We start from the raw sequence: 19,031 nt of genomic DNA on the forward strand, positions 1-19,031 counted from the left end.
CGGGTTCCTGGGATTTCGCCCTGTTCTGGGCTGTGATGTGGGCAGAAGGCAGCGATGAGGGGGCCCGGGTCCCATGCCAGGGGAGGGACAGATGAACAGATGGACACAGGACAGTGCATGAAGCCAGCCCAGGGTGCCTGGGTGAGCAAAGGCAGCTACAGAGGTGGAAACTTAAGTGAATTGAAGAGAAAGTCCGAGAAAGCTGTGAGAGGAAGGACAGCTGAAGGGTCATGGCACAGGAGGCAGCAAGAGGCAGCTGAGCAGAGCGGCTCTTTTTTCTGCCTCTTCTGTGAACTTGTCCCCTCTGCACACAGCAGAGCAGGCACGGCCATTGACTGGCCGCCCATCCTCCAACACCTGTGAGCAGCCGCTCTGCACCTGGCACTGGGCACAGGGCAGGGAGCATCTCTGCGTAGTCCCAGAGCTCAGGGTCTAACCGCTGAGCCCCAGAACCCATTGAAATATTAAAAGGAAGGACATCTCCTGGATGGGGCTCGGTGAGGGCGGGACCTATGTTGAGGGGCCCACAGGTGGGTCCTGTTCCTCTGTCTGTCTCCCCAATGCCTCCAGGGGGTCTGAGCCATGGGAGAGCCCAGAGGATTCTTATGGAATCGCCAGAAAGGGGTTAGAGACTGGCAGAATGTTCTGGAACCACATAGCATCTCAGAGCCCATCTCCTCCACCTGTCAGCGGACGGCCTTAGGATGTCTGGGGCCATTTTCCCCCATTATTGCTAAGCTTCCCCATTCCTCATTTGCTCAGACAGGAGCTTGAATTCTGCTACTAATCCTGCTCTGAGTGGAAGAACTCCCAGCACAGACCATCTGCGATTCCCCACCTTCATTGCGAGGGCAATCAAGGCGCCTTCCGTGGGCTGTCCCATTACGGTGTTTCTTCTGACGATGGCGTTGTTGGCGACACAGCCTGCCTGGAAGGACGATTTCCAATGTCTTAGTTAATATTCGGAGCTGGCCCCGTTGGGGTCTTGGGCTCACTCGGGCATGTGAAAAAGTCAGACATGGAAGGCTGGACCCACTTTGGGGGCTGGGGCTGGGGTGGGGGTGAAGGACAAGATTTACTCTTCAAAATACATCAAAGCTCCTGCTCTTCAAAATAAACACGATAAATATTTATTGACTCTGCTGAATGCTGGTTGTCACGACGCTGTTGTAAGGTGACAGAGCGGGAAGGCAGGTAGACCGGTGGTTACGAGTGTGGGGTGAGGGCGAGTGACTGCCTGTGGGTATGGTGTCTGCTTAGGGTGACGACGTGTCCTGGAATTGGATAGTGGTGATGGTTGCACAACTTTGTGCATATACCAAAAACCACTGAACTGCACGCTTTAAAAGGGTGAATTCTGTGGTATATGACTTATACCTCAATTAAAAATAATAATTAGGAAAAGAAAAGGAGAAAAAGACACAGGAAAAGAGCCTGGAGGTGAATTCCAGCTCCCTCTGTCACCGGCTGGGCATCTCTGGTACCACTTCTCTGAGCCTAGTTTCTTAATCTGCACAGCTGAGATAACAGCATTGCTGTGGTAATTAAGTGGGCCCCTGCAGCTGGGATGTTCACAGGCTCATTAAAAATCACAGAAGATGAGGGCTGGGTTCAGACTTCATGGAGGGCACCCGCTGCGTGGGGAGCAGAAAGGAGCTTCTATGAAAGGATGAGTATGGCTAATGCCACATCTATTAACAATAACAAGGGGCAACGTTTGCCACGTGCTTATTTCCCTACACCCATGAGCACCTTCTCTGTGCAGGCGTTTCTGGAAAGCCCTTCCAGCAGGCAGGGAGGAGCACGAACAGTTCTAGCTCTTCTCTTCCGTCTGATACTGCCATCTGTTTCTGGGCCACTGTGACAACCTGACCTCTGGTGTGGCCCTGTCGTCAGCAAGAACCAGTTGGTCCAACTGCTGTTTCTCTTTCCAGAGAGAATCCCCAGCAGCTCTGTTTTAAATGCGTATTTCCACCGTGACACTTGTGACACTTACCTCCACCAACTTCCCCACCGAGACGTTGGCAAACTCCTTGAGGACTTCCTTTGATGGTGAAAGACAGACCGTCCCTTTGCCGTCGTACCCGACTCCGCTGACCTGCGGGGCAAAGCCGCAGAAGGGAGGTCACCAAGAGTCAAAAATCTGTTCCCCCGTTGACCCATAGTCTCTTCTCTGGGGACCCATCGCAAAGACATACTCCTACCCACCAGCAAGGCTTCGAGCCGGAAGAGCTCCCCCGCAGGATTATGTCCCGATCAGAACACCTCACCCAGCAAGTGCCACGCTTCAGCAAACTGCAACGGGCTCTTTTGCAGCCAGTAAAACTCATGGTTACGAAAACTAAGTCATAGCCTAGAAGAGTGCTTATGTTCTAGAACAGGGGTGGTCAAACTTTTTCTTATAGAGCCAGATAGCAAATACTTTAGCCTTTGCAGCCTGTGCAATCTCTGTTGCAACTAGTCAACTCTGCCATTGTGGCAAGAAAGGAACCGACATGCAAACAAAGGGTGTGGCAGCGTGCCAATAAAACTTTATTTACAAAAATATGTGCTGGCCCACGGGCTACCACTGTTGACTCCTTGGTCTGGAAATTTTGTGAAAAAAACAGCAGGATACAAAACTGCACGCTCAGGGAGCTTACAACTGTGCCAAATGCACAGGAGAGAGACCAAAAAACACAAATGGACTGACCATGGTTAGTTTATCGTGGGAGGTTATGGGTAATTGTTTTCCAGCTTCTAAACGTTATGATGTGCTTATTATTAAAAGACAATAAAAAAAAAAAGATGGCCGGCCTAAATCAGTCACGTTCCTTGCTGCTATTTGTGGCAAGGAGATTTCCCAATAACTCATATTTGTTTCTTCCTTATTATTTTCTAGAAGACTCCATTGCTTTCTCTGGGAAGGAAAGGATCTGGCAGGGCATACCTTTGTCTCGAACCTTGTAAATCGCATGGCGCTCACCTCGGCGTGAAGCCCGTCAGACGTTACAAGTTGGGTGACAGTCATCTCATTGGCAGTCAGAGTCCCTGTCTTATCAGAACAGATGACACTGCAGCAGCCTGGCAGGGAGAACATCAGAGTTTATAGGAAAAAGTCGTCACCACCAACTCACAGGCTTACGAAACACCCAGCTGAATTAACACGGCACCAAAACACCCATTCAATCCACTTTATAAGAATTCCACCAGCGGAGTCGCTCACCTAAGGTTTCCACGATTGGTAACTTCTTCACAATGACCCGCTTCTTGGCCATCCGCAGCACTCCCAGGACCAGCGTAACCATAACAACGATGGGCAGACCCTCTGGAATGGTGGCCACGGCCAGGCTGGATCAAAAGGCCAGACAGGGCACCTTTAACACTCACTTAAGGATGACGTGAATCCTGACTGGGCTGGCAGCACTTGTACCTGGTGAAGCTTGTCTCTGGTGTCCCCATTCTATTCTCTGTTCCAATGCCATGGTGCATCTGCCTCCTCCTTCAGGATCCATTGCTTTGAGCTCTCTCCCTACAAAACCTTGCTCTTGGGAGGGAAGCTCCCCTATCAGACATCCACTCTTTAGTGTGAATTAGTCTGTCAGTTGTTTTGTCTCTTTAAGTGCTTTTGCATTTAAATTGTTCTCACTTATTAGAGAGAAAAGTCTTGGGCCCTATGAAAGGAATGTCCAGAATCAGGCAATAAGTGGGAAGTGGAATGTTTTGGTTCAGAGGGTCCTCCCTGGGTCCCTTGAATTTCACTGTTCACTGGTCTAATGGTTTAGACACTTCCCGTAAGGAAGCCAGACAAGGAAATGAAAGTTAAAGGAGGTGAAGTGACATAGCTCTGCCTCTGCCCGTTGTAGCAGATCTGTTTTGGGTGTCTGCCCACTTCTTTATTATCCCTCTGACTCTCTCTGTACCATGTGACCCCACCCTCCCATAGCCACGGCTGATTGGATTAGAGGAGAGTATGTGACTCAGGCTGAACCAATGAGCTTCTCTCTCTGGAATCTGAATTGGGCTTGAGCACACATATCCGCTTCCTGGACGGTGTGTCAACACGTGACAGGCTGTTAAGAGGGGACTCTTTCTGCCTCAATTCTCGCTCCAGAACATTGGAGCTGACTGATCCCCCACTCCACACTCCTGAGAAGGCCTGGCTGAGGCGGGCGGCTGGTTCAGGACTTTCCACTGACCTCAGGCCAGGGGGGGAGGCTGAAGGGTTGGGGGGAAGACTGGAGCGAGCGAGAGGGGCTTTTGTGCAAAGCCGCGCTGTGAACGTCCCCACGCCACACCCCAGCACGGCTCACCCTCTGCTCTAGAACATCCCACAGAGCCCTGCAGGCATTTGGTAAATATTTACCGAACGAACAAATAAGAATGAGTGAATATACAGTAAGTGCTGAGACCCAAGCTGGCCCAGCACACAGTGAGCACTCGACACGGGCTGTTCATACTCAGAAGGGCTGGCTGAGGATGCCCAGGCACCCAAAGTCACACACGGCTATCACAGTTCATCAAATCGAAGACACTGCACCAGAGTCTTGTGCACCACTAGGAAACAAAAATACTACCAACCACTCAATGACACAGTGCTTCCTCAGCACATCACTTGTAAGAAGCAGTCCGACCTCAGAGAAGTTACAACGTGAAAAAGAACAGGCATCTTAGCATCAAAGAAATACAGCATGTGAATGCGGCCTTTCACCCAGAGACAAGGGAGCACTTAGGAACAAGTTATATAAACCAAGATTATTGAATTTGGTCGAGGGACTGTGCCTGGTTTCTATGGTGACAGCAAGGAGGCTTCCTTGGTTTTATGGTGCAGGCGGAGGAGACCAGCTAAGCAAACATTTGCAGAGCGTTATGATGGGGACTTTCCCCCCACACGGTGTGGCGAGGGCAGTTCTGCATGTACCTGGATGCTTTCATCATCATAAAAAATTAATCCACAAACCAATAAAGATTAGAGTGGACCGGGAAAAGCAAGTATACCTTGGATCATCTTGAACGTCACTCCAGGCAGAGGGAACTGGGATCAAGTTTCTAAAAGAACCATTCTCATTTTATTTATTTTGGAGAATCTCTTCCTGACTGGCTATCCCACCATTTCTACCTTCTGATTCGGTGGTTTGGAGTGACTTTAATTCTGCTAAAAACAGAAAAACCTCATCCTTGCAAAGTCAACTGAAACGAACACAGTAAATTTTCCCTCAGTTGCAAGTTTATGTTGGATCAAGTGGGGTGAATGTGATGAAGCAGAATGTTCAGAAGAGGAATCAGAAATGACCAATAAAGAGCCCTGGGGTGGGAGGGCACGGGTGGACACAGGAGCCTTTTTTGTTATTTACCTGGAAATAGTTAATAGTCTTTTTGGCTCACAGAACTTTCTATGGTTTATGAGACTGGAACGCATCATTATTTCGGGGAGGTTCTTAAGCATCATGGCTTCTGAGCGCTCTGCTTTTTCCAGGAGCCCCCCAAGGCTCAGACTTCTCTGTCCCTCTGCCGCTACACCTGCCTCTAAGTGTCACCTGAGCACTCTTCCTGCCTCTTGCTGGAGCCCCGATGGGGGTAGTTTCTAGTCACAGCCTCATCGCTCAGAGCGTGCTTCCTGATCAGGCAGCATCAGCATCCCCTGGGAGCTTGCTAGAGATGCAGTCTCAGGCCCCACCCAGCCACACTGAGTCAGGGCAGCGGCAATTTGGTGCTGAACAAGCTTTCCCAGGGACCCCTGAGTTCTGAGGCTTTAGTCCGAGACCCCCTGCTCTGCGGTGATCCACGCTTCCAGGATGCCCTGCCCTCGCCTCCAACTGCACCTTCACCAGCGCAGCCAGCTGCCCACTCCTCCCTCTTGTCTGTAACAAGCTGGGTTCACACCTCCCATCGCCGTCAGTCTCTGTGTCAAGAATGGCCAACACTTTTCATCTCTCTGCTCCAAAAGAATAGTAGTGATGGCCTAGCACGGCGTGTTGAGAAGGATTCTGATGACAGGATTAGAATTGGGGGAGAAAGGAGCCCAGAAGCTTCCCTGTGATCTCTCCCCTAACTGACTCCACCATCTCCTCCTGCTCACGGAGCCCAGCCAGTCTCCCCCTGGCGTCCCCCAGACACGCCATGCCAGGCCCACCTCCAAGCCTTTGCCCGGGCCATTCCCCTGCCTGAGCGCCTGCCCGCTCTTCTCTTAGCTGGCGCCTTCTCATCTCTCCAGCTTCTACTCCTCAGAGACAGCTTCCCCGGCCACCTTTTCAGGGCACATCCCTTCCTACCTCCCGTTTCATCTCTCTCTCTGCAATTGCTTCCTTTGTAGCATTGATTATAAATTGTGATTATTTTATTCATGTTCACTAAAATTGTTTACATTTACTCTCCCCACTAGCCTGCAAACTCCATGATCTAGTTCCATCTGGATGATGCAAATAGATAGTCAACAGATACCCAACAAGTACCTGTAGGGCAAATCAACAGCCATTGCTGATGGCTGGGGGAGGGTAGGGGGTGGGAGTGGTGGCATTCGGGAGAGTTCCTACCATGCCCAAGGGGCACTGACGAGGACGCTGGCTTTGGGTCAGAATGCAGTGGGTCTGAAGTCTGTCTCTTCCACCCCCTGATTCTGTAACTATGGGCAAGTGTGCGAGCCTACACCTCAGTTTCCCCATCTGTGAAATGGAGACCACCTACCGCACAGAGCTGTGCAGTGATGAACTGGGGTCACACGTTCTGCTCATGCTCCCTCCTCTTCTCACAGCATCAAGAGACCCCTGGTTATGCCCCCTTCAGTTTCTTGAAGATTCTAGAACCGACTTTCTAGCACTCTCTCCACTTGGTGTCACGATCTTGGCAACTTCAACATCCATGGGAATGGTCCTTCCCGCCCTGGGCTCGTAACCGTCTTCACGGAGCTCTCGATGGATGTTTATGCTTCTGTGCAAGGGTCTGCAGCACTGGCCACGTGACCTAGCTGTGTTACTTTCACTGGATCCCTCTCATGCTCACCTCTGTGAAGATGGTTTCTTTTTTCTCCTATACCCTTCATAGCACCCAGCTGAGGGAATAAAGTCAGGAAACCCCAGTTGACTTGAGATCATGACCTCGTACATTCAGAAGACATCTCAGGCTCCATTATCTGGAGCTTACAAGCCCTTCCTCACGGCCACTGGCAAAGTGCACAGATGAGACAGGCACGTTTCAGGGAAAAAGCCCAAAATCCAGCAGGACCGCCTGTACAGCACAATGGCCTTACTTTCACGGTTCCAAAGACTTTTGGGGGGAGCCCAAACCTTAGTATTAACCCATTTATTTACAGATTATTTAAAGCTAAAACCTAAAGACAAGGAACTGTTAGTGCAGCTTTTCGTTTCCTACTGAGAACTATCTTTTTAAGATATTCTGACGTGGTTTGAACGTCTGTGTGTCTCATTGCAGGACTTTTTTTTTTCAGGGAGGAGGTGGACTTTATTTTTTGGAATTAGTCTGAGATGGGGTTTTCCAAATGTCTGTCATTGTCTTTTGCTTTTATGGTTTTTGTCCCACGTGTGTACCTTCTGTGTTCTAATTGCATAATATTCTTTAAACCAACTTCATTTTTCTCTTAAGTGTTTATTCTTCCCCCCAGGACTTGGTGTTAATGAGATTTTGTTTCTTGAGGAATGGCAAAGTGTCTAAACCAGACACAGACTTTTCCAATTTCCATTCATTCAAAAAATAGCTATTGAACACTTCTGTAATAGGACATACACCAGCCCACGTGTGGATTTTGCCGGCCTGCCCCTCAGGTAATGCACACAGTGCAGTGGGATTGAAAAACAGGTTGTCTGGAATTTCTAAAGACCTGTGTTTGAATCTGTCCTATTGCTGACTGCCACGTAACGGGGTACGTTCATTTATACAGGACTCTGTACCCAAGACGTGCACTCGACCCCGGAAAGCAAGGCTGTCTCGCCCACACTGGTCAGCACTGGGAAGCCGCACCCATGACCTCGTGACCTCGTATCCCAGCACCTGCTAGACGCCCAGATCCATTGTGAGGTGCATGACTGCAATTCACTGTAATGACAGTTACAGCATGGTGTTTGCAAACGGTTTACTTTTTATGTATAAAGTAGAGAGCCTCCAAGGATCCTTGTCATCACAGCATTCCTAACAACCTGCTCTGTTTTCTTTTGTTTTTTTAATTGAGACATAATTCACATGCCGTAATATTCGCCCTTTTTTTTTGCTGAGGAAGATCCACCCATAGGAATATCTGTGCCAATCTTCCTCTACTATATATGTGGGTTGCCACCACAGCATGGCCACCAACAAGTGGTGTAGGTCCACGCCTGAGAACTGAACCTGGGCTGCTGAAGTGGAGGGTGCCGAACTTAACCACTAGGCCAAAGGGCTGGCCCCAAAATTCACCCTTTTAAAGTATGTAATTTCGTGATTTTTCGTTTACGCAGAATTGCGCAACCGTCACCACAATCAATTTTAGAACATTTTCATCACCCCCAAAAGAAACCCCGTAACTGTTAGCGGTCACACCCCATCCCCCACTCCTAGCCCCTGGCAGCCACTCATCTCCCTTCTGTCTCTATGGACGTGCCTGTGCTGGGAATTTCATGTAAATGAAGTCATATAATACGTGGTCATTGTGACAGGTTTCCTTCACTCAACATCACGTGTTCGAGGTTCATCCATGCTGTAGCGTGTATCAGTGCTTCATTCCTTTTTCGTGGCTGAATAATATTCCACTGTATGTTGTTTATCCATTCATCAGTCGATGGGCATCTAAGTGTGTTTCCATCGCGGTACTCAGTATATATATTTTTGCTCACAGACATTAAAATAAATTTCCACGTATCACTTGACCCATCTTGCAGACACCACCAGCATGGGAGTCACCCTCTGAAAACACCGGGTTTGACAGGAGCCTAGAAATGTGTTGGCTCCTTCATGTCCTGGAAGGGTGACCAGCCGCCCTTTCACTGGGACATACCCAGTTAGTGACAATCCCTGGCACTCTCCCCCCTCACTTCAGTGAGCAGCGGTGGAAAAGCCGTAGCAACGTCATGCCACCGCACTGAGCTGGGCTCCCCCGCCCATACTGTTATCGTCCACTGGGACTGGGGGTGGGACTGTCGCTTATTAGAATCACCATGTGGAGCAAGGGCAGGTTCCCTGGGCTTGAAGACAAGGGCCCTGATTCCCAGTCTTGCCATCGGCCACGTGGCCTCAGGGACATGTCCCTTGTCCTCTCCTATAGCCCTCTCCGTAAAACAGGGAGACCTGGACGAGTTCCAAATGAATAAAAAGCAAACACACACTGTGCGCTGTGTACTGTTGTGGGCACCTGCCTGTGTTAACTCATTTCCTCCTCAGCATGGTGCAGGAGGGGCTGTCTCATCACTCCCATTCTACAGAGGAGGAAACTGAGGCACAGAAAGCTAAGGAGCTTGCCCAAGGTCACACAGTTAGTAAGTAGCAAAGCCAGAATCTAAACCTAGGCAGGCCGGCTAGACCCAAACCCATGGGCTGAGAGCGACAGGGACGGAACTCCCTGTTGTCTGCTCTCATTCATTTTGCAGGCGTTCGCCGGGTCCCCCACCCCCCGCCTGTCAGACAATGTGCTACTGGGAGACGCGGAGGAGGTTGCATCCGCCCACGCCGGGCCTACTCCTCAGTCTCCCCCTCCTCTGGCTGCGCTGACGAGGGGAGGGTGGGCACGGCGCCCTTACCTGACTCCAATCGTGAACATGCTGAGGAGCTGCTTCCCTTGCAGCCAGCCCGTGAACATGATCAAGCCTGGGGAAGAGAACAAACGTATACATACACACATACGTACACATACACACACACGAGTACATTCTCCATTGTCCGAAGGCATTGCAAACTCATTTCCTGAAAGAGTTTACAGGATTATAGACACAGGACAATGATTAATAACCTCAAGGACTTGCAACCACTCTCCTTTTCTTTTTAAGGAAGGTCCTTCCGTGCCTACAAAAAAGAATGGTTTTACTTTCTCAGGGAAGGATCAAGCCAGTTCAAGTTAAAGAAACAATTAACCAGTTTATTTTGGGCAGTTTGTAGACATTTACAGATGATTCCAAAGGTCTCCCCATGTGCCGCACGTACCCAAGACTTCCCCCGGAGGTATCTGATGTGGCAGGCGACAGCTGCTCCCGTGAGGGGCAGATGGGCCACTGTTGCTTAAATTATTGTATCCTGCTGTGTTCCTGATTAAATCTATTTCCTTTTCCGTTTTCTCCTTCATCAATCGTTTACCCAATGTTTACTCAACACCAGGCCCTGTGCTGGGCACGGACACACGGACACGGTCAGAGATGGACCCTGGAGGCAGAGAAGTGGCAGGAGCCACGCTGGGATCCCTGGAAGTGCACAAGATGTCCTGGCAATGGGGAAAAGTTCTGGGGCCGCCAGGTGCAGCCTCAGTTTTCTCATCTGTAGAGTGGGGATAATGACCACATCTTCCTCAAGGAGTTGTTTCAGGATTTAAGACGTGACAATCCATTTGAAGTGCTTAGCACAGCTCCTGGCCCACAGTAAATGCCCGTCATTAATTGTTGTTGCCATGGTTATCAGAGGTGAGGAGGGAAGTGGGAAGCTGAGTGGAGTTGCTGTTGATGCCCCTTGGAGGACTTGCTAAAGAACTCAGCTTTGTTTTGCAGGGAACGGGGAGCCAGGGCAAGTTTTGTGCTGGTAGTGTGGGGTGTACGTGTGTGTGTATATTGGGGGGGGGGGTCACAAGATCTGAGTTATTATTTTTTCATACTATGATTAGCAATAGAACTCAGAAGTCAAATAAAATCTTAGCTGGAACCCAAACGAACCCAAATGCAAAAGATTAGAGGAGTAATCTCTATTAGAAATAAGGGGTGGGGCCCGCCCACTAGGACCCGCCCCCGCCCTGGTGGCCTCCCTGCAGCGGAGCGCTGGAGCGCGCACAGGGGCTCAAGAGCCGACTATGCACATCTCTTCCCAAATCCACGCTTGGGAACTTCACACGGCGGCCTGAAGTTGGCCACGCTGAGAGTATTTACACCACAGAAATTGGCAGACACTCCTTTCCCCTGGAAAGCCGGTTGTTAAGTGTTTACCAACACACACCACTGCTTCCCCGCCTCTCCTCCTTGGTCCTCCAGGGATTCATAGAACCCGGGTTCAGAACTCCCACTCTACCAGAACGTTCTTGAAATATTTATTAAAAAGAAAAAAGTCTGAGTAATATCATGGGCTTGGCCACGGATGTGCCAATTCAACCAAGTTCTAATTTAAGTCCAGGAGTAATGGCTTATACAAGGCAATGACCTTGAAGGACCTCTGACTCGGGACTTTTTTTTTTTTGAAACAAATTTCATCCTGTGGAAAGGCTTGCTAACACTATCTATTTGACAGTCTGCCTTGAGGCACATCTACTCGATATTTGTTCTTGGGGCTGCTGAGAGAGGAGGAGCAGCCCTCACTGTTACAGCTCAGTCCCCTCTGGGAACCCCAGTCGTCCAGGCAGGTGTGGAAGACTCTCTCTATAACAGGCCAGACGGTAAATCGTTTTGGCTTTGTGGGCCATACGGTCTCTGTTGCAGCTTGGCCATTGCAGCGCGAAAGCAGCCACAGATAAATGTGACGTGGCATAGCTGTGTTCCAATAAAACATCATTCATGAACACTGAAACGTGACTTTCATATAACTTTCATTTCAATGAAATATGATTTCAATTTTTTTCAGTCATTTAAAGATGTAAAAAATATTCTTTGCTTGTGCGCCATACAAAAATAGGGGGCGAACCCAACTTGGCCTGGGAGTCATGGGTTCCAGTCCCGGCTCTAGAGCGCAAAAGAGGCCTCTGGGCAGCCAGGGCCATGTGGGCATTCTATTCTGCCAGAGATGCCAGATCAATACGCGATGCCAAGGATGGCAAGGGAACGGCGATGCATAGCCACACTCCTGTCCTGCGTCCATGACAGACGTCACTAAGCCATCAGTCCTCTTTGCCACCAAACCTCAGCACAGCCTCAAAATCCTCTCACGGCATAGAGCCCCAGTAGCTGCGATCAGACTTGGCAGGTTAAGATAAAACCCATTTTCCATCACCGCTCCAGGACAAAGTAGGGCAGAGAGGAGGGAAGAGGGCATAAAGCTACTTAAAAACAGTTAAACTAGGGATTTAGCCAACTCTGAGCACTAAATCCAGAGCTGAAACCTGGAAAGGGGACTGGACATTGGAGTGTTGGGAAGGGTGGCCGGGGAGGACAGAGCAAGCAGATCTGTCCCCAGTTAAGAAGCGGCAGAGGGGATGACTTCAATTCCTGGTCCATGCCTTGAAAAGCTCCCACAAAGCCCTCACAATCTCTTTCCCCACCTGCTGGCTGAATTGAATTATGGCCCACCTCCCAGGACCCAGAGGGAGGGAGAGCAACAATACAGCAGGGGCCTGGGCCCGAGTCAGTGTTTGGAGGCGAGCTATCCAGGAAAGCTACTCAACCAGGAACACGCCCATGGACTGTGGTGTGAGCAAGAAAGGAACGTCACCATGTTAAGCCATTAAAGTGCAGGGGCTGCTCATTACAGCAGTTGGCCTGGTCTGACTAAGACAGAAACCTCTTGTTGCTGTCAGGGCGTCTCTGATACCAACCCCTAATCCTCACCCAGCTGAGCAGCACGATATTTGAGAAACAGCTGTGGCCGCTCAGGATGGCTCCCTCCCCCACCCCCGATCCCCAGGACCCAGAGCAGAAACTGCTTAACCCACCAATGATGCCGAAGGAGAAGAGCGTCAGCTGCTTCCCCAGCTTGTCCATGCTTTTTTGTAGAGGAGTTTTAGGCGTCTGAAAGGATGAGAACAACAGGTTCACTAGATGAGCTCCCAGCAGTGTCCCCCAGCCTCCACCTGGCTCTGTTATGTCTTGAGCAGAGTGACAATTACACAGGGACACATATATAAAAATTCATTGACCACTACATTTAAAACCTGCACGTGTTACTGTAAGGTATATCTTGACCAAAATCCTAATAAATGTTTTAAAATAAAAATAGATTTTTAAAAAGTATACTCCCAATAACTACATGACCCTCATTCCTAAGGGGTGGGCAGGGCTGCTATCACTAGCCGAGAATAATCTCAAACCCCGGCTGACAAGAAAACCGAAGCCCCACTGGCCCTCACCTCTTCGGCCTGCATCATCTTAAACACTTCTCCGAACTGAGACTTCTCCCCGGTTCCGATCACCACTCCCTGTGCTCGGGAGAGACAAGGGTGAGATGCGCGGCTGGGCGCCAGCCTGCTGGTGAGGGAGGCCAAGGTCCCCAGGGCGGCCCGGGGCTCACCTGCCCCTTCCCGCACTGCACCAGGGTCCCCATGAAGACGATGTTGCTCAGGGCGGTGAGGTCCTCTCCGCCCGTCAGCGGGCTGTCGGTTTTACTGCTCGGCTCAGCTTCTCCTGTGAAACTGGACTCATCCACCAGGAGGTCTGTGACCTAAGTGACCAGAGGGAAAAGACCATGGGATCTGCCCGCTCACCCCATGAACGGGCTTTAAGAGCGCAGAACGGTATCTACCACCTTAATGTTATTTGCCAACTGACAGCACACAAGAAACACGCTGAAATCAGGGAACAAGTACCAGACCGTGGTCTCAGATGCCTCCAGGAATCGGAAAAGCTTTGAACATGTGGCCCCTCTCGAAAAACATAAAAATCTTATACCCTTTGTAAGCATTATTTTAAATTTTAATATAACGTTAAGAAACTTAGGCAATGGTTGATTTAGAATACACCTTCCAAAACACCTGGCCCTTTCTCCCAACACTCCATATCCTGCCTACCTTGGAGATTCCTGAGCCATCTGTGTGGTTTGAAATCACTGAGCCAGCCTAAGGTTATGTCAACACCAGAAACACATGCACGGGCATAGATACACACACACACACACACACACACACACTCACACACACCAGGAAAGGAGGAGGTATGTGCTTATGTTTCTAGAACACCTACTATGTGCCAGGTTCTGCCCTGAGCACTTCACAAGGCTTATCTCTTAATCCTCACACCCTTCATGAAAGATGCTATTTTCTCCATTTTACCTATGGGGAAACTGAGGCACAGAGAGATTAAGTAACTTCTCAAGGTCACACAGCTTCTTAGTGCCAGAGCAATGGTTTGAACCGAGGCTCTGGTTCCAGAAACTACTCTCCTAAGCATCCTGAAAAACTGACTGCAGACCCAGCAGGCATCACTCAAGAGGCGAGTCTCCTGTGGCCAGAACTGTGCCAGATACCATGGAGGACATCAAGAGCCTAGCGTGGGTCCTACCCCTCAGGACGGTGTCATTTGAGCATACAAGACCAATCCAGAGGGAAAAACCATCCTCCTACAAACTCACAAGAGAACAGTGAGGTCAGCATTTCTCAAACAGGGGTCTGTGAGTTCTCTATAATTTCAGATTTTTAAATTCAATAACAATCCTTAAAAAAATATGCACACTGCCATCAAATCCCAGTCCCAAGGACGACAGGGGTTTGTAATGCCCATCTCTCCCTGTTCCTTCTTAACAGAACCCTCACGGTGTTGGGATGGCGATACACCCCGCCACACACCCCACTTCCCAGCCTCCCTGTAGCTCATGGTGTCTCTACCCTCCAGACAGTGCAACGTAAGGAGAAGTCACTGACGGTCCTGGGGAAGGTCTGTGAGCGGACAGGCCCTCTTTGCCTGCCTCGCCTTCCTCCTCCTCCTTCCCTGGGCCTTTGTTACCCTGACAGGAGCTCCAGAAGCCATGTTACAAGCATTAAAAAGACGACCACACCCTCAGGAGGGCAGCGTGGAGGGCTGGGAGAAGCCCGGTCCTTCATTTCGTGGTGGAGCCGCCATATTGGCTCTGACCCTCCACTTCTGAACTCTCATTATGTGAGAGAGGAATAAATCCCCAGCCCGTTGAAGCTAATATATTTATCTTAATCTAGTACCACAGACAAACACAACTACCAACTGATCTAGAGTTTGCATTAGTGTTTTTTATCCCCAGGACATATAGGTAAAGTCAAATGACCTCATGGAATAGCTCCTAACTCACAATGAAAAAAGAAATGGAGAACCAAGTCACCCAGCACCACAGGTTGCTGACTCCACTTCCCCATGTCAAGCGGAGATTTAGTTCCCAGAAAACACTGTCTAATAATAATAATAATATTAATTTGAATAAGTTGTACTTACTTTGAAAATTTGGCTTATGTTTACAGTTGTATATAAGTTTGAAGCACACGGAATTTGTAGCTACCTTTATGTTTGTACACATTTAAGTAACACTGTAATAAAAATAAGTCAACACTGGGAAGGGAATCCCTCTGCCGACTGAGTTTGGGAGAAGTAATTAGAACAATCTGATGTTCTAATCAGATCTAATCTGTAGCAGAAGGTTTGGGAGTGGGAAACAGGAGAGTGGAGTGGCTGGTGTTGGGAGGATGAGCTGGAAGAGAAGGAGAGTTTCCTGGAGGATCTGGGGCCTACAACAGGCCTTGAAGGATGAGCAGACATGGGTGAGTGAACCTGGCAGGTTCTCTAGGGAGGGAAAAGAAGGCAAGTTGGAGAACTGATGGTGGGTGACCTTAGTAATAACACACTTGATCAAAGCTACTGAGAGATGCGAGAGGCAAAGAAAAGACCTCTCTTTCCCCAGCACCCCACCAACACTACAAGAACAGCAGCCCTATGTGCTGAGTGTTGGCACCAGTGCACCCTCTTTGGGATACAGGTTCTGGGGAGTGGGCAGGGGTGGGCGCTGTCCCAGGTGCTGAAGCCATAGCGAGAAGGAGAGCTGCCCCTGCCCTCAAGGAGCACTGAATGGAAGATGGACTTAACTATGATGAGCAGGCACAGGCAACAAGAGAGGAGGTTTGGTTCCCCTGGGAACACGAGGAGCTTGACTGGAGCGGAGCACTTGTGGAAGGTGTGGTTGGAACCCAATTGCACTTGGCGTTGGTTAAGAAATTGGGATAATACCTTGTAATAATGAGGAGCCGTGAAAAGTCTTGAGCAGAGGAGGAAGGGACTTGGATGAGATGTACAAAATGATGCTAGATATTGGAAGAAGTAGGCCCGTTGCCTGGGGGAGGGGAAGCCTACAGTCCAAGAAATACCATGAGGCACTGTACGGCTCTCAATGAGGGGGTGGCAGTGGGCATGGACGTAAGAGCCAGGTGGAAAGAATGAGAACTGGCAGCAACTGGAACTAACTAGACATGCGGAAGTAGGCAGAAGTCACTAAGGTTTAGAGCTGAATCCATTTCACAGAACATTTTTAAAATAAGCATATTTGATCCTAATAGTATTTCATTTAGGTCTAGTTGGCATTGGCAGGAATCCAACAGGTCAAGGCTGAGGGAACTCTCCAACCCTCTGAACCAAGACCTAAACCTTAACTCTTCCTCAGGTTCATTTGTTCAGTCTTTTGTGTGTGTGTGTGAGGAAGATCGGCCCTGAGCTAACATCTGCCAATCCTCCTCTTTTTTTTGCTGAGGAAGACTGGCCCTGGGCTAACATCTATGCCCATCTTCCTCTACTTTATGTGGGACGCTGCCACAGCATGGCCTGACAAGTGGTGCATCGGTGCGTGCCCGGGATCCAAACCAGCGAACCCCAGGCCGCCGGAGCAGAGCGCACGCACTTAACCACCTGTGCCACTGGGCCAGCCCCTCGTTCAGTCTTTTTTAGTTCCAGTCTTTAAACGCTCTGACTGCATGTCCCAGAGCCCCTGGATCTCCACGCTGGTTCACCAGCAAGACTTCTCAAAAGTTCTTCTTCCTCTTTTTTTAAAAATCACATTTGCAATTGTGACAGTGATTTGGGACACTTTAGTTTTTCCATTTATAAAACGGATGAGTGGGACTTAGCACATCCTTTTCCCACTTGTGTTTTGTGGAACCCACATGTGCAGGGAGTTAATTGCTGCTCTCTGGAGGAAGGGTTCCACAGTGAATCAAGTTTGGGATACATGAGGTAGAACCCAGTGAACTGGTTTTCTTCTGCACAGGACTTGTCAGAGCCTTTACTATGCAAATCAGTGCTGTGACTCTCCAGGAGGGGGCTGCAGTACCTGGAACATCTCGTGGGGCAAGAGTGGGGAGACCCTGGGCTAGAAGGTCGCTAAGTCTTGTTCCAATACTAACCCCCCAAACACAGCAAGACCTCAGGAATGAGAAGGGTTGAGTCATCCTGGTGGGGAGCAGGTTCCAGGTGGCAGAAATGGCCCTCCCGCATGGCAATCCCCCTGGTGGAGACACACTGCAGGCAGTTGAAAGCAGCAACATGTCCGGCTTCTAGGTCAGGGCTAGGCACACAGCCAGGGCCTCCTCTGCCTAGAACAGCTGATTTGTGTCCACTCCAGGTGGGCTCAAAAGCCACTGCTTCCAGGAAGCCCTCTGTGACTGCATTGGGCCAGGCAAGCCCGTTGTGTTTGGGAAATCCAGAATTCCCTGTACTTTCCCCTGAAGCTCCCCCAGCAGTCGTTGAATGGTTGCCTGTCATGAGTAGATGTGATTTGTCTGTCAGTCAGGCTAAAACTCACAAGCACAGGTCTGTTTTCCCCACTGTCTCCTCAGCACCTGGCACAGGCCCAGGCACACAGCAGGCGCTCAGCATATATTTGGTGAATGAATGAGTGATGGGGATACGAGGAGTGGGGTGTGGGGAGGGGGCCCTGAGGCAGGAAGGGAGGAGGGCCTTAGTGTGGTGGGGTGAGTAGTAGCACCCCCATCCCCCAAAGATGTCGATGTCCTACTCCTTGGAACCTGTGGCTGTTACCTGATGTGGCAGAAGGGACTCTGCAGATGTGATTAAGTCAAGGGCCTTGAGGTGGGGAGATGATACTGGGTGATCAAGGTGGGCCCTAAATGTCATCACGAGGGCCCTTAAAAGAGGAGGGTCAGAGATGTGCCCGAGAGTCAGAGAGATGTGAGGACAGAAGCGGCGGTTGGAGTGATTCGGGCCCATGAGCCAAGGAATGCGGGTGGCCTCCAGAAGCTGGAAAAGGCCAGAGAACAGAGTCTCCCCTGGAGCCTCTTGGGGGAGCGGCGCCCTGCCAACACCCTGATTTCCACCAGGTGAAACTGATTTTGACTCTGACCTGCAGACTATAAGATGATGCCTTTGTGTTGTTTAAGCCACTATGTATGCAGCAATTTGTTACAGCAGATATAGGAAATGGATACACTGAGCAAACCCAGAGGAGAGCCAGAGCCAGGAAAAGTCAGAGCAGCAAGTCACAGGGAAAGAGAGCACACAGCATGTGGTGAAGGATGTGGGCCCTGCAGCCAGGCGGCCCGGGTCAAATTCCCCCTCCCCACTTCCTGCCCTGTGACCTCAGGTGGGCTCCATCTTTCCAGGGTTCTGTGCCCTTGTTGTAAAATGAGGTACTGTTCTCTTAAGGTTGTTGGGAGATGAAATGAGGCATTTTTAATCCACGGTTAGCACAGACCTGATTTTTTTTCTATGTTCACATTAGTTCTCGTCACATGAGAAAAATAAAGGGGGATAGAGATTAAGGGGGAGCACCTGGACCAGGAAGGAACAAAGCTGGTTGTGTGTGTGTGTGTTTGGGGGGCTTCTGGTGACCTCCCGGGCACCATGTCAGGCGAGGGGGCGAGTGGCCAAAACCAGAGCTGGGGCACACAACTCGCACAGCACAGAGGCCGCCGAGGAGGCAGCTCGGCCTGGAGATGGGGTACAATCGAGGGCTCACGTGCGACCCCAGCACTTCCCGCTCAGGTGCAGACAAAGGTGCACCTGCTCCTCGCCTGCCAGTGCTCCCGCCTCTGAGATAAAGCATTACTTGGAGTCCTGACAGATCCCTTTTCCTTGTAGAAACATGAGGAGAGAAAGGGCAATGGCCCTGCTTGACCGGCTGGCCCACATCGGCCTGTCACCGAGGCCTTGGCCTTAAACTACGGGAAGAGAAAAGGCTTTGTGACCTCTATGCAAACAGGGCTAGCACTTGGGTCACTTATTTTAAGAACTTTCTTGAACCTGCTGTTTCCTGGACCTAAATGCTTCAAA

General features: G+C 50.0%; 1 protein-coding gene across 5 annotated transcripts in view; it reads right to left on the minus strand.

Annotated features, from left to right (window-relative positions):
- ATP2C2 (ATPase secretory pathway Ca2+ transporting 2) overlaps positions 1 to 19,031 on the minus strand; it is a 70,009-nt gene that overhangs the window by 15,665 nt on the left and 35,313 nt on the right. For 4 of the 5 annotated variants that reach the window (XR_015549112.1, XM_087419860.1, XM_087419861.1 and 1 more), the window contains 8 exons: positions 13,309 to 13,458; positions 13,148 to 13,216; positions 12,734 to 12,809; positions 9,699 to 9,765; positions 3,206 to 3,330; positions 2,930 to 3,063; positions 1,997 to 2,098; positions 839 to 928 (listed from right to left, as the gene is read on the minus strand). Coding sequence is in view for 4 of the 5 variants with exons in the window: in XM_087419860.1 (XP_087275986.1) it covers positions 839 to 928; positions 1,997 to 2,098; positions 2,930 to 3,063; positions 3,206 to 3,330; positions 9,699 to 9,765; positions 12,734 to 12,809; positions 13,148 to 13,216; positions 13,309 to 13,458 (813 nt within the window). In the remaining variant the exon portion in view is untranslated. The remainder of the gene's footprint in view (positions 1 to 838; positions 929 to 1,996; positions 2,099 to 2,929; positions 3,064 to 3,205; positions 3,331 to 9,698; positions 9,766 to 12,733; positions 12,810 to 13,147; positions 13,217 to 13,308; positions 13,459 to 19,031) is intronic. The other variant, XM_004437057.3, reaches the window with a different exon arrangement.

This window comes from Ceratotherium simum, chromosome 30 (assembly GCF_057802395.1).
Source record: "Ceratotherium simum simum isolate JZ-2026a chromosome 30, ASM5780239v1, whole genome shotgun sequence".
Classification (NCBI taxonomy): Eukaryota; Metazoa; Chordata; class Mammalia; order Perissodactyla; family Rhinocerotidae; genus Ceratotherium; species Ceratotherium simum.